Raw genomic sequence first — 16,023 nt, forward strand, 5'->3', positions numbered from 1 at the left:
TTAAGTTGGGTTTTTAGTTTTTCTTGGGTATCTTTTAACCCCCTAACTTGGGATTCCTGACGCCTTTTACCCATTTCATCATGCCATTCAAAATAAGCATCAAACTGTCCCTGTCCTACAGAGTTGGCAACAAGAGCACCCCTGAGGTGCACAATCCTATCAAGATCAAAACTGCCCTCCACAGGAAATTGCAGTTTTGGGTCGTCTCTAGTATACCAATTCCACTTTTGCAAATATCTACATGTCGACGGGCCACGGTGCACATACATATAAGCAGCAGGAGTGCCTTTTGGTGGGATTGGGATCCCTTTAGATTGGGTAGACCCCATTTTCACTTCAGCCCTTTGTTTCACACAAGCCTTTCACACCAGGGAAGCGCTAATCAGGATTACCACGGTTCTAACACCGGTGGTGTCTTTACCTGCCCTGGGCAGGGGAACTAGGTGGAGTAGGCTTTCTCTGACCCGCCAAACAGCAGGTACCTACAAGGAAGGAGGTAAAGGATGGGACGGGCTCCTTTCCGGAGAACCCGCGGTCCCCGCACGCCTGTCGTTAGCCCAGAGCACCAGCCTTAAGCCAACGATGCTTCTGAAGCTACGGACCCAGTGGTACGGTTTTCCTGGGGGCTTCCCTCCTCTCCGAGAAGGGAAGGGAGCTTATGGCTCCAGTGGGCAAAATAGGGACTCTGCGGTCCTGTAAGGACAGTGCTCGAGGAGCGGTCACAGGGTCATAGGTCGTGGAAGGGAAGGGAAGAGGGACGGGGAAACACACAAGCACCCAACAGGCTAGCCACTTACCAAGGCTTGCCAGCTGGGAAGCTTCACAATCTCTGCACATACAGAAGCTCAGCTGTGGGGCTTGCTTTCGAGACACTCCCGGTCACGAGCTTTTGCTTCGCAGGAGGCTCGGGGCGTCTTCCCACAGCTGCATTCACTCTGGCCGCTTGGCCCTCACTCACACATATATAGGCACTTTCTTGACACAGACGTCAAGGCGAAACCACGGAACACTGGAACATTAAACCCGGATCCCCATCAGACCTGGTAGGAAGGGGACCCCTGATCCACGCCTGGATCAGGACTCTCCGGACCAAAAGGAGCGTGGTCCGTGGGTTGTTAGCGGTACCTTTGAAACCACGGGAGCCTCTGGAAAGGCTAAAACCTTGGAATCTTAGAAACGTTAGAGAAAGGGCATCTGGTCTGTCTGATAGCTAAAAGTTCGAACCCAGCTTGTGACTTACCCAAACCGGAGCCTACAGACTAGTCCTCTGCCAAACCCCATAGAGATTTCAAAAGGTCTCTTACCTTTTAATTGGGCCCGGGGGTTGGAAGGAGACTGCCTGCGGTCCTCCGATCCAGGAGAAGCCCTCTTGTGGGTTCCCGGCCAATGCACCAAATTGTCGTGGAAATTGACCACCAGTCAGTTGAGTTGATCAGACAGCCTGAGGCTCCTTTATTGATTAATCATAGATTACAAGCATATATGCAGGGAGAGACGACAGGACCTCTAGCAAGAGGGAAGTCGCTCTACCTTACAGCAATAATACCTGGGGTTATAAAGCTTAAAACCGCAAATTACCATATGAGCTTATACATCCGAGGATACCATATTTGGTTAATACAATTACATTTCTTAACCATCTGCAAAAACTTTTACCATTACTATACTGGTTATGAGCTAATCTGCAAGCCTGCTTTTTGTAACTTCCCCTTTATACGGGTTTTTTTTGTTAATGTCAGGACTTTGACACCTGGTTTTCGCCTACTTGCAGTGTCAGCAGCTATGTTTTACGCAAATTTGAGGAACTTGGGCCCAAACTGCATGTTCAGCCAAGTTTATTAGAGGTTAATTTTCTGTGTGCCTAAGCTGTTTGATAAACTATAGTAGCCTAGCAGTTGTTAGTTTATTTGGCAGTGATGGATGGGGTTTTTAAGGGATTTTATGTCAGTTTAACCCCTTATAGCAGCATTCTGTGATTTAGCAGCATTAACATAATAGTATAATATAGTAAAATCAGAAAGTGAGCCTCAGGAGGGTTAGTATAAAATTAATGTTTTTACTTTGCTATATGTTAGTGTGATTGAGGCCTAAGGCCTTGATATGATTATTAACTTGATTAAGACCCGGCCTTTGGGCCTGGGGTCGGCTTTCTTTATTAACAGTCTTAGATCTAAGATAGCCGAACAAGTTTGTGAAACTCCCAAAATTCAGGATGGTAACTCTCGTAACTATAATTCTTCCTCTAGAGGAAAAGGATTGGTTTTTGTCCCTTGTCCTCCTATATGCCTACTTCCATGTAGCCAGTCACCAGGGAAATACCTACGATTTGCTGTAGGCCAAGATCATTTCCAGGTCAGAGTGCTTCTCTTCAGTCTCTCTTTGGCTGTGTTCTCAAAGGGTGTTCTCAAAGGTTCTTGCGGTAGTGGCGACTTGCTTTCTACAGGAAGTGATTCTCCTCTCCCTGTACCTCAACAACTGGTTTCTCAAAGGATGCTCTTTCGAGGCAGTGTTGTCTTCCATTCAGAAGGCTCTTGCTCCATTCCAAGAGTCGGTCCGACAGCTAATAGTAAAGAAATCTGTGTTAGTACTGGTGCAGGAAATTCAGTTCATAATGTGTACTTGGACTTGGGGGCATATCAACACTTACCTCTGGAGCGATTGTTCCAGCAGGAGTTGATTTATTGTGTCGACTGCCGAATGCTCTTCAGAACTCCACCAGAACTCCACCACAGCCAGAAACATAGGCGGAGTCGAATGGGGAGCATCAGCAGTCTACCTACCGCAGTGAAGACACCACATTAAGTAACTCTAAGTACGTTGACTTCAGCTACACTATTTTCGTAGCTGAAGTTGTGTAACTTAGACTTAGCTCGCCCCCAACCCCCAGTGTAGACCTGGCCTTAGTGACAGCCAGAGTGTACCTCCTTTTAGATGGATTTGTGAAACTCTCAGGACTGGTTAGGTTGATTCAGGGAAGCCCTAGGACATCAAGAAGTTACTGTCTTTTCAGCTCCTTGGTCATATGAGAGCATGTACCTTTGTTACCAATCATGCAAATTTACACTGCTGCTGTTTCCAAGGTTGGTTGAGAACTGCATGTTCTCCTACCAGAGATGCCTGGGACATCTTGGCAGTCCTCTTGCATGTAAAGAACTCACTGAATTGGTGTAAAGAGCGACTGCACATCTGTGCAGGTGTTCCTTTCTGCCGTCCAACCCTGTCAGTAAGTCTAACTAATGCATCCCATGTTGATACCCTCACGGTTCAGGACAGATGGATGTCCTATAAGACAAGTCTCCACATCAAACTGTTGGAGCTCAGGATGGTCAGGGATGCTTGACTTCATTTTCTCCCATTGATCGGGGCAGAGTGATGAGGATCATGATGGACAACATGTCCTGCATGTTTTACATGAACAAGCAGAGAGGAGCAAGATTCCCCTCCTGATGTACTGAAGGTATAAAGCTGTAGAACTGGCTCATAGTCAACGTCATCCAAATTTCAGAACCTACCTTCCAGGCATCCAGAAACTGCTGCTGATGCCCTCAGCAGACACTTCTTCCATGACTCCACATGGGAACTGGATACTCAAGTCCTCTAGGACATATGTCAGACATGGGGTTGGCCAGAAATTGATCTTTTTGCCCATAGGCATATACATCTGGAAGAATTACAGTTACTGCACAGGATGAGTAACAGTTCCTTCCCCTGCTCCCTTTGACTGAGCAACAGTCCTAGTTGCCAGAATATTTATGAAGTATATTTTTATTGTAATGCAATGAGAATTAAACATCAGGCATCCTCATGGAGAATTATTCTTCTAATATTTGGGTGAGTTGTCTGTGACTTCACCTGCTTTTCTATCTTTTGCTGACTGAATGTGAAGCATCTTTGGGTCTGATTTTACTTAATGAGCATAAGCATTTAACCATGCTATAGACTGGATCAGTCTTCTGGAAATGAGAGTGGCAAAGCTGGTCTGGAATGCCTGATTCTGTTTGACAAGGATGATCAGGATAGGGGCAGAAATTAACCTTGACCATGTGTTTAGTATCTGGCATACTTAATTATCTTAAGTTACTGTAGTGAGTTATTTATGCACTTGGAAAAAATTGTTTCTACTGTGTGGAACTCTTTGGAAAACTGTCAAAAGTTTTGACAGAAGACATCAAGTTCTTTGTTAAGATTCAAATTACAAGAGGACATTACGGGCAAGTCCTGACTACGAGAGTGATTTCCTTATTTGGGTTTTGGCCCTGAAAACTTCTCTAACTAAAATTCCTAACTGTCCATTCAGTTCGTAAGATTTAAATATAAGGAATAAAAAGTCTTTACCCTTCCTCTATTTTTCAGAGTGCTCATACAGTATTTAGACACAGGTTTACTCAGACAATTTACCATGCAAAATATTATTTGAATAAGACAAATAAGAATACTAAAAGTAGAATCAAAGTGTAACTAATTGGATGCAGTCAACAGTACCATATATGTTGTCCCAGAGAAATACTTACTTTTTCCCCTGAGAGGCTAAACAGGCCTGTGACATGATAGGCAAGTGAAGAGGATTGAGGGGTAGGATTTTCAGTATATCTACTCCTATTTTTATCTAAATTGTACAAAGTGTATTTATTTACTGGTAAGTATTGTGTAGCCTGCACGTAAAATTTGAAGTCATTGGTATAGATTTCTAAGGCATGCTCATAGACACAGTCCTGAATAGTTAAGAGATATCCAGCAGTTGGTTTAGGGTGTGGTGTAATACCAGTTATATTGTATTTTCATTAAAAGTGTATATGCCCTAAATTTCAACACTGGCTAAGAGCAAAAGAACAATGCAACATAGTCTACTAGCTATGTTCATACATTACAATTCACCAAAGATGGATAAGAATAAAGCTACTGTCATCCATCCCATAGAAATTGATTTTATTGTGTCTGCCTTTTGCCCAAAAGATTTAACTTGCTTAATAAGGTAGCGTCTGAAAAGTGTGTGCTGAAATTTGGATTTCAACTATAGTGGGCTTAAAGTGATGTAGTTTGCCACCAGGCAGGCAACAATATTTTGTTTTTCTTCTATAAGGTCAGTCTGCCTACCTGTATTAGGTGGGATACAGGAGAAAAATGGACTCTAATGTAGCCTTTAAGTTAAGTTGGAGCCAGTATATGCCATTATTCGGTAACTGTGGCAAAACAACTTATAGCGTAGCAGCTACTGTGGCTTATAAATTTGCAAACTTCTGCTGTACATAGGGGAAAACTTTCCACACCTTTCATACTTTAGACTGAGATTTTCAAAAGAGTGTAAGGGAGTTAAGTGTCCAACTCCCATTTCCTTCGTAGGCCCTTTTCAAAACAGCCATAGGCTCTTTTGAAAACCCCAGTCTTAACGTTTAAGGCAGGAGTTCTCAAACTGGGGGGTTGGGACCCTCTGGGTTGTGAGGTTATTACATGGGGGGGGGGATCGCACACTGTCAGCCTCCACCCCAAACCCCACTTTGTCTCCAGCATTTATAATGGTGTTAAATTAAAAATACTTTTTTGTATATTTATTGGGGGGTGGGGAGGTTTGCACTCAGAGGCTTGCTATGTGAAAGGGGTCACCAGTACAAAAGTTTGAGAACCACTGGTTTAAGGCTTCTCCAGAAAGTGTTTCCTTCCCCCATGCTGCTGAGGTGCCCTAGTAAATCATCAGCATTCCTCCTTGCTACTGAACCATCATACATTATCTTGTAACCATCCCTGATGTTTGTGGATTTCAGCCCCTTCCATTTTGGTTCTTGTATGCAATGTACATTCTTCTCTTCAGAGTCTCAAGTACTGCTCTTGATTTTCCTTTCATTGTTCCCACATAAAGGGGATCCAAATGTAATTCTTGGGCTTACATCTTTTGCTGCATTCACCCAGAATGCGGTAGCCTTTTCCCACTTTCCATAGCTATCAGGTGAAGTGGTCACGTGTTTCTTCTGGAAGATGCTGTAGTATTGTATTGATATACTTCTTAAAGACCCAGACCCAGAGAAGCATCTGTGATTAGCACAACTTTTACAAACTAGCTGGCTTGACCTGATGTTTTTGGTTTGAAATGTGATGTGGAAAGTGGATTTGAACATAACTTTGCTTTTACATTACATTTGCTATTAAGAGACTTATCCTTTTGTGAATTTCAGCAGCTGAACAGTTGAGACATATTGTCAAATAACTAACAAGCAATGGTTGCAAATTCAGATGGATTAGTTTAATAGTCTCTCTTTATTAGCTTCTGAACCCTAATTGTCCATTTGTAGCTAGCCCACTTCATGAGAAGTTATTGTGTCTGCTGACCTATAAATATGTTATGTCCTTTCTGCATTGTGGGCTTATAACAAAAATACCAAGTAATATAATATGACCTATGTTTCAGAACAATAACCAAGCCAACAGTTGTTGATTTTTTTTTAAATGACTTAAGGCCTGCAGTAAAGTGATTAAATTCACTGTAGCAATCTGAATATTAAGCTAGTTCTGATGACGTAGGAATTGTATTTTATTACTCATATATAAAAAGTTGTTTTATTTGATGAATAGGTTTGTTTGGTAATAATGTTTATCACAGCGCAGTACAACAAAATATGGTGTTAAAATCTTAGTACTTTTATTAAAATTTAGTTGTGGCAGGTAATCTGAAATGATCAGTGGAAAAAGAATGTTAGCCAAGTTATAGGTGTGAAACTATATTTTTCTTGGAAAAAAGGTTTTAAAGTGTCTGCTTTCTAAAACAAGGTAAAAGGCACACTATCAAGGAGACCTTGGTAACTGGGGAAAGGAGCCAAAGAACAATTTTGATTAAAATATGCTTAATTTGAAAGAAAAAATATTATAATTATTCTGAAAATAACTGTATATTGTGACAAAAGTATTTGAAACAGATATGAAATATATGTACATTTTCTCTTCTACAGTTACACTGCATCATATGACTTTAAAATCAGGGTTGTTGCCAGATTTTGTTTAATTGGGTTTATTGTATTACTACCCTATGATATTACTTTTTCATCTGAATATGCAAGTATATTAAACATTGTTGGAATGTTGCAATAAATGTTACCTTCTTGTTTTCGTTAGAAGGATACTGTTAACTTGAAGTTCTGAAGTTGACTAATTTAAAAAAAACAAACTATACTTCTGATAGAATACTGCCTAGGCATCAATTCATCTGAGCACACAAGTATGTACTTAGGCGTGTGCTGAAGTCCCATTGACTTCAATAGGATGATTTATTCTTGAAGTTAATTATGTGCTTAAATTATTTACTGAGTAGGGATGGATTTACTCACATTCTTTAAGTACATACTTATGTGCCTAACTGAATTGGTGGCTTAAATAAAATGCACAGAATTATATTTTCTTTAGATACCAAGCAGATATTTATAAGGGTTTTATTAAAAAATAAGGCAGAGCAACAGCACTAAATATATTCAGTCTTTTGTTGTTCTTCCATTTTGTGCACATGTCTGCCTACCATCTCTTCAGTTTGTTTGCTGTTGATACTGGTAAACATAGATTTGGAGTGGAGAGTCAGGAAAAGAGCATGCAGCTGAGCCTCCCCTGAAGGGTGAAATAAATTATGTCATCATGTTAGTACATGAGACAGGAAGCTCAATTGGCCATCAACAAAGCAGTGGAAATGGTGTTACACAGAATAGAGTCAAATGCACAGAGTAAACAAATGGGGGGGGGGCGTCTTTTGTTGCCAGCTTCTTGCACTTTTAATAATTGTAGGTGTTACTTATAAATACAGTGGATAACTATGTTTGGTTAAAAAAATTAGATATACAGGTTGATGGGGTTCCTTTAAATATAAATTATAGTTTAATCTGGTTGTTATAAAGCAAATTTACCCCAAAAATAACACTGTAGAACATTGAAGGTTTTCATAGGGTGAATTGGGTGATGACAGTAAGAGTGTTTCAAATTTTGAGGAAAGGAAGTAGAATATGTAGCATTGTTGGGAATTACCAGACAGTGGTATTGCCAGTTGGCCTTCTATATATCAGAATGTATAGGAATTAGATTTTAGAGGAATGCTTATTCTGAGTTGTGATCCAGTTCTTTTTAGAAGCTCATTCTGTCACCAATAAAAAGCTGTAATTATTGCTGTAATTTCTCTGCCTAAATTTATGTCTGATCAACAGTTAATCTTAGATGCTGATGCTGCTTACAAGTTATAGCCACACAAGCAAACAAAACATTACATGTATCAGAGGAGTAGCCGTGTTAGTCTGGATCTGTAAAAGCAGCAAAGAATCCTGTGGCACCTTATAGACTAACAGACGTTTTGGAGCATGAGCTTTCGTGGGTGAATACCCACTTCCTCAGATGCATGTAGTGGAAATTTCTAGGGGCAGGTATATATATGCTAGCAAGCAAGCTAGAGATAATGAGGTCAGTTCAATCAGGGAGGATGAGGCCCTGTTCTAGCAGTTGAGGGGTGAAAACCAAGAGAGGAGAAACTGGTTCTGTAGTTGGAAAGCCATTCACAGTCTTTGTTCAATCCTGAGCTGATGGTGTCAAATTTGCAGATGAACTGAAGCTCAGCAGTTTCTCTTTGAAGTCTGGTCCTGAAGTTTTTTTGCTGCAGGATGGCCACCTTAAGGTCTGCTATAGTGTGGCCAGGGAGGTTGAAGTGCTCTCCTACAGGTTTTTGTATATTGCCATTCCTAATGTCTGATTTGTGTCCATTTATCCTTTTCCGTAGAGACTGTCCAGTTTGGCTGATGTACATAGCAGAGGGGCATTGCTGGCATACGATGGCGTATATTACATTGGTGGATGTGCAGGTGAATGAACCAGTGATGGTGTGGCTGATCTGGTTAGGTCCTGTGATGGTGTCGTTGGTGTAGATATGTGGGCAGAGTTGACATCGAGGTTTGTTGCATGGATTGGTTCCTGAGCTAGAGTTATTATGGTGTGGTGTGCAGTTACTGGTGATGGTGTGGCTGATCTGGTTAGGTCCTGTGATGGTGTCGCTGGTGTAGATATGTGGGCAGAGTTGACATCAAGGTTTGTTGCATGGATTGGTTCCTGAGCTAGAGTTATTATGGTGTGGTGTGCAGTTACTGGTGATGGTGTGGCTGATCTGGTTAGGTCCTGTGATGGTGTCGCTGGTGTAGATATGTGGGCAGAGTTGACATCGAGGTTTGTTGCATGGATTGGTTCCTGAGCTAGAGTTATTATGGTGCGATGTGCAGTTACTGGTGAAAACATTACATGATGCCAAATATATTACTGGGCATGTGTGTATATTGTAAACTGATGAAGGGCAATAAAGATTACTTTTATTTTATGCAAAAGTAATTTTTCAGTTGGGAAAGTATGTGTCTAGCCTTCAGATTATTACATTATAAAAATTCTATCTATCTCTTGATCTATCTATCTCTTCTTGCTTGTATTATAGATTTTAAATGTTTTATGTTTACATAGGGGTATTTTTAACATGAGCCAAGCCAATTAAAAAACTTGGAAAAACATGCATAATATATCCAACACTTTTACATGGTTTCAAAGATATAAACTGTTAGTCCCTGATTTTATGATTGATTTCTTTGGGTGTTAAGTAAGCACTTATCCCAGGAGTAGGTCCTTGCAAGATTAGATTGTATAGATTATTTTATGTCTCTCATATGTCTCTTCCAGGATCAAATTCATGGCTTGTGCCAGAAACAAAAGGAGCAATTGTGCAAGGTGGATATGGTCATACTAGTGTCTATGATAAAATGACAAAATCCATTTATGTTCATGGTGGATACAAAGCATTACCTGGCAATAAATATGGATTGGTGGATGACCTTTATAGATATGAAGTCAATACGAGGACATGGTAAGTAAAATTAAGACAATGGTAAACTAAGATCAAGATAACATTAAATTGTTGTTAATGCATATACAATAGAGAGATATTTACAATAACTTCTTTATTCATGTTTATATGTATGTTGTAATGATTTTATAATTTTCAATGCTGGAATTTTCAGAAAAAGAAAATAGAGGGATAGTTTTCTATCGAAACTGAAGATTTAGCAGACAAAGCACATTGTGTGCTGGCAGGTTAATTTTAGAATATTTAGTATCTTAATTTTAGGCTTTGAAAGGTTTTGTCATTTTAAAAAAAACATCCAGAAGTTTGAATTTTATGGAAACTGTGTCAGCCTCCTTTTGGAACCTGTGGAGATCCTACCAAATTCTCATTCCTCAGCAGGCTCTCCCTACTTCTAGTTGCCTTGTTGGATCAAGGCCCAGAGATCTAGAACTCCTGTCTAATTAGACTGTAAGCTCTTTGGGGCAGGGTCTATGTCTACATATGCACACCTTTATGTATCTACAGTGTTCAGCATGCAGGGGCCTTGGTGTTGATTAAGGCTGGGCTTGGCAGAATTTCATTTTTATTTATTTTTTCTAATTTCAAAAATTAATATACATTTTCATTTTCAAGATTATTTTCAGTTTTTAACTATTTATTTTTACAGTTGGAAATTGATGGGGTTAAGGTTAGGGCAGCAGAGACAGTGGCATTGCAGGAGGTTCTCAGCACTGACAGCAGAGCTGCAGGGGACTACCAGCATGGCAGAAGGGCCCAAGAGACCCCAGGGGACCAGGTGCAGGGGAGGCTGTGGTTGTGGCCCAGTGGAACAGAGACCTCCAGCCAGGACTGCACAGAAGAAGACTAGCTTCTGGTGATATGGTGCTGTTGAATAGTTCTGGCTGGTGACTGAGTGAGCAGGGCTGCGACAGCTGAGACAACAATGTGGTGGCCACCCCCAGGGTTGGGGGCTTGTCCTCCTTCTGTGCTCTGTCCTGCTAAGAGCACAAACTTCCCTACCCCTTACGCTTGCAGGGAAGGGGTGTCACTGGCTCTACAGCTATGCAGGGAACTCTTTGCAGTCCTGCTGTCACAAGAGCAAGTGAGCGAGGCGACAGAGAGCAATTTGTGCTACTGCAGAGCTGGTGACCCCAATCCCTGCAGGTACAATATGCTGGGGGGAGGCACTCTGGTCAACTGTTACCAAGTGATATTTTTTTTGGTCATTTTCAAATGTCAGGTGACATGGACTTTACTGACATATATTGGTTTAAATTGAATCCTGCCAAGCCTAGTTAAGGCCTTTGGGTGCTACGGTAATGTAGATATTAATAATGATTTGTTCAGGATGATGATAACAGTGAGCTCAGTCACACTCAGTATCTTCCTCTTTCACTTTTCTGACGTAGGCATTCAGGGAGGGTGATGGCAGCATGGAGTCCGCCCCCTTTCCTTTTACATTCTTATTTCCCCATTTTCCCACACCCATCTTTCCCCCAAAGAATAGCTGACTGCATTTCTGTCAATTGGCTCCAGTGTTGTTGACTGCATCTGTAACTCCATCTGAAGCACAATTGATCATATCTTGAACCATCATCACACTATTCTGCCCAGTGCAGCTTCAAGCAGGGGAAGGTGATTGTCCACAGAGAGAATTTTTCTTCTTTCTGAGAATCCCGGATTTGTAAACCTGCTGCAAAGGACCAGTAAACTGTGGTCTTCTCATCATATTAGAGAGAAGGGGAGGGATGGTTGTTGTGAAGTGTTGCTACTGCTTGGGGTGCACTGGCTGATTGCTCCCTCTAGCCACTCTCACAGCCTGGATTATTTTCCACTCCTGCATGTATCTGTGATGGAGCTTTGATGAGATAAGTCCTGACAATAAGACTGACTGTGCAGTGCACTCAGCCAGCAGTCTTAGAGGTGTGAGAGTACTGCCCATCACCTTGATGTGTGTGTCCTTTCATTGGTAGGAGGCTGGTGTTGCTGTTTAAAAGAAACTTCTGTGGTGCTGCAGTGAGAGAGGCTAGAACTGTCCTCAGTGTTAGATATAAATATCAGAGCCCTAGCCATATCAAGACTATTGGCAGCTGTGTGATTTTGAGACTCCAGTTAATGGCTTAATAATGTCTATTAATCTTCATAGTTGTAATTTATAGGTGATAAATTAATTCAGCAAAATGATCAGTTTCAGGGAGTTACAATACTGATGAAGATATCAACTCAATTTTTAAAAATATATTAATATAATTCATGGTGTACTTATACAGTATTTAAAATTAATTACACATGGTATGATGATATCATTATGTGCCAGATATGTTCAAGGTGAAATTTTGCTCCATGTGCTTTGATATGGGTGTTGTGTACAATGTGGCCCTGATTCAGGATAACACTTAAGCATGTGCTTAATAGGTACTTCAGTTAAATTAATATTCTGTTTGTAAGCTTGATGCTTCTATTTATCAGTCTGTCCCTCAAGTTTACTGTAATTTATTAATGCTGCTTGTGTGTTCTGTGCACAAACTGACCTTTGAGTTTTTCACCTCAGAGCTGTTTCAAGATCAAGCTCTATATCTGAACACTTTATTCCTCCAATTTAATATTTGCCCTGGGCATTACTGGCTTCATTTAAAGGACAGAAGGTTTGCTCTCGGGTCAGCTTATTGGAAATGTTAAGAAACGTGTGAATTTGATTTGACTGCAGAATCTGTATTTTAAATGCCACTAGCTTATGGCAATTTGGCACCATTACAAGAAGAATTTTTTCTCCCTTTTTCTCTATTTTTAAGCAACCAAATTCATAATACTATCTTATTGTCATCATCCATAGCTTAAGGCTTTTTCCTCTAGCTTATGAAAGGAAAATAATATCATAGTCTCTTTGAGGGAACATTCAGTAATACAATGCAAGCATTGGTGATTTTTTTTAATACAGATGAGAGAGCTTTTTAATAAGTCTTCCAAGGGTCTATAGCTATTCTTTGTTAAATTATAATAATTTGGGGCATTATAATGCCAAAGAATTACTCTAACTAGTTAATGCAATGTAGCACTGTCTTTTGCTTCCACTTCTATAAAATTATCTCCATATTTAGTCCTTATTTCATGTACACTATTTATTTATAAATAAATAAATAAATGTTGGTGTATATAAAATATGGAATTCTACCTATTGAAAAATGTGCTGTGGCTCACTCCAGTGTATTTGTGTTAATGTGTATAGAATTATTGAAAGATTCATGGGCATTACTGATGGCAGTTAAGGAAAGAATCAGTGTGAAGGGCCAATCTTAGTCAATGATACGTTGTGCACATCATGGCTTATTTGAGGAAATTAGCTAGTGCTTGTTATCTATGTGCATTGTTCACTTTTGGTATGTATGTGTGTCCAGAAGGCAAGAACAAGTTTTTTTGCGAGTGCTTGTGTATGTCTATTACACTGTAGATGTCTGCATGCCTCGTCAGCACTGAGGCCAGACAGCTTTTTCTAGCGGTACCCAGGTAGTGGCCCTGCCAATTGTGAAGCGACTCGTGCTGTGAAATGAGGGTATAAAGGGCAGCTTCCCTGCCTTTCCCTCAGTTCCTTTTCACCCTCTGTGGTTGGAGCATTAGTGTTTCTTGTGAGCTACATACCTAGTTTTTACTCTTTTGCCCTTGACACTCAAAAATCTTTATTATTTTCATTGTGGTTTTAGTTTTCTTTTAACTTCTTGTAACCTTGCTTTCAGTTTCACTTAGAAGGCCTCTGGGCCCTGCCCAGTACTAGGAGAACCAGGGCCAAGGACCCTGGGATTCAAGCTGTGTGTGGGCTTCAGAAAGTCTCTGCTTGTTAATAACATTCATTTTCACTGTCTTTAGTGCTTGGGTGAGGGTCAGATTAAGTCCCTCTGTCATGGGTTCAAGACTAGGACGAAGAAACAGAGAAGAGTGCCTCTGATATGATCTCAGGGAGGCAACCCTGAGACCAGCATCAGAACCCTCTTGGTCACTGAGGGGAAGTTCCTCAGAGATTCCTCCAGCCTTACTAGCAGAGCCATGCCGGAGGAGTTCCTGATCACTGGGACCATCTTCTAAATCTAGGGCTTCTGAACAGTCCTTACCACAGAAGCATAAGAAAAAGTTGCTGTCTCATTTTTGGAAGTCCAGCCTGGGACTCCTCCACAGAAGGCCAGTCCAGGACCTATGGTAGAGCATGCCTTTTGGTTCACTGCTACCTGGTACCAGCTTATACGGTCAGACCTGAGCCATCAATTCCAGGAACCATCAAGATCAGCTATTTTGTCAGCTGTGACAGAGCAGTCATCCTTAATTCCTGTGAGTCAACAGCCCCTATCAGTGCTGATCATGCTGGAGGCTTGTGAAGTGGCCAAAGATTTACTGTGCCTGACAGTACTGCCTAGGGTGACCAGACATCCCGATTTTATAGGGACAGTCCCAATTTTTGGGCCTTTTCTTATATAGCCTCCTATTACCCTCCCACCCCCTGTCCCAGTTTTTCACATTTGCTGTCCAGTCACCCTAGTACTGCCCTCCCCCTGTCTGCAGACTGAGGATGCTTGTCCAGGCTTAGTGCAGCAGTCAAGATCATGGACACTGGAGCACTGTATTAGAGTACTGCCCACCTCAGTGCCGGTGCCAACTTCTGGGCCAGAACCGGGTCCTCCATACCAAATGATACCAGCAGCTAAGAAACCTGTTATGCTTCCTCTGGCATCATATTGATGCATATCCAAATTACAATCTCTGAGGACCCCTCCCAGTACCATACCACCCTGGCTCTTGAAATATTCTGACTCCTTGTCAGAATCAGAGATAAAATTTCAGGTATCCTGATATGGAGATTCTAGAGCTTCTTTCTGTTCCTGTTCCCACACTTGTCGGCGTGATTCCAAGAGGACATCTGTTAGAGATGGTCGGGTCAGATGTGCCTGGGGCCCAGTACTGTTCCAGTCCCCGCAGTGGCCCCCTTGGATGGCTTGGAGTTTCTCTTCAACATCCAGATCTACCTCAACACAGTTTGAATAGTGGGGGTGTTGAGAACCATTGAACCAAACCGTAAACCTTGTATATAATGGAAACTACTTCAAGCCAGGAGCTATGGTAGCACCCCTAGTTCCTGCAGATATGCCACTCCCTCACACATGTTGATCTTCCAGAAGGCAGCCTTCTCCTGCCAATACTGATTGACCTATTTCATTAACTTAGTTGGAATATATGGGCTAAAAGTGTTAACATAAGTTAATTGCTGTCCATTAAACAGTGTTAAACAAACTATGGGGCTTGGTATACAAAGACCTTCGCATACTTAGCACCGTGGCAAACATGTTGTTAAAAATCCTTTTAATCTTTTATTAAAGATACAGAAAATAAAAGAAAAATAATTAAAGCATTTGGAATGTAAAGTATTAAATAAGGTTTTCATTTTAACATCTCTCTTCCTTTAGCTGTAGACAGTTTTTTAGAAGGAAAAAAAACACCTTTTGTTTGACAATCTCTTAGATGGTATCAAAGATGGTGATAACTGTCCTTTTTTGGGAAAAGGGACGAAGTTAGTTGAGATGGTTTGGTGATGTCCTTGCTACTGTTGTAGTTAAAGTCCAGTCTTAGAAGGTAAAGCCCCCTTGTTTGACAGTTTCTTGACTTAGAGGGAATCAAAGATGATGATAACTGTTATCCCAGGTGGTGTTTGTGATCCAGCTGGAGCTGGTAAGTATGGTGATGTCATCTGGGTGTCCCTCTGTCTGGCCTATTTTGGTCAGGTCACCTCTCAGGATCAGGGTGATGAAGGTCCAGGGTCCCAGGAAATGTTGGGGATGGCAGCCATGATAGTGAAGCTTGCTCCAGTAGCCTCTGTCAGTTCTTTCCATCTATTTTCCTTGTTGTCCTTTCCCCACAAAACTCTTTCTTCTAAAGACCCAAAAAGAGAGTGATGGGTGCAATAGTCCAGCCCTTCATTATTTTATCCACCAGTTAGGCCTAATTTTCTGACTACCAATTTTTGCTCATTAACTTCTGGCTCCATATCTCCTGTTATTTAACTAGCATAATTTTAATACAGTCTTTGAATATGGCAACGTGGTCTTTTTGGTTTAGCTGAATTCAGTTATCTTGTCTCCCTTTCATGTCTTTTCCCATCATAATTTGTTATGGATTATTGTAATATCTTCTGAACTTTTACATATTTT

At 41.1% G+C, this 16,023-nt stretch overlaps 1 protein-coding gene across 5 annotated transcripts in view; it reads left to right on the forward strand.

Annotated features, from left to right (window-relative positions):
- Window positions 1-16,023, forward strand: part of ATRNL1 (attractin like 1) — a 1,022,247-nt gene that overhangs the window by 188,823 nt on the left and 817,401 nt on the right. For all 5 annotated transcript variants that reach the window (XR_004001240.1, XM_030569367.1, XM_030569368.1 and 2 more), the window contains exon 9: window positions 9,673-9,856. Coding sequence is in view for 4 of the 5 variants with exons in the window: in XM_030569367.1 (XP_030425227.1) it covers window positions 9,673-9,856 (184 nt within the window). In the remaining variant the exon portion in view is untranslated. The remainder of the gene's footprint in view (window positions 1-9,672; window positions 9,857-16,023) is intronic.

Source organism: Gopherus evgoodei, chromosome 7 (assembly GCF_007399415.2).
Source record: "Gopherus evgoodei ecotype Sinaloan lineage chromosome 7, rGopEvg1_v1.p, whole genome shotgun sequence".
NCBI classification, from domain to species: domain Eukaryota; kingdom Metazoa; phylum Chordata; order Testudines; family Testudinidae; genus Gopherus; species Gopherus evgoodei.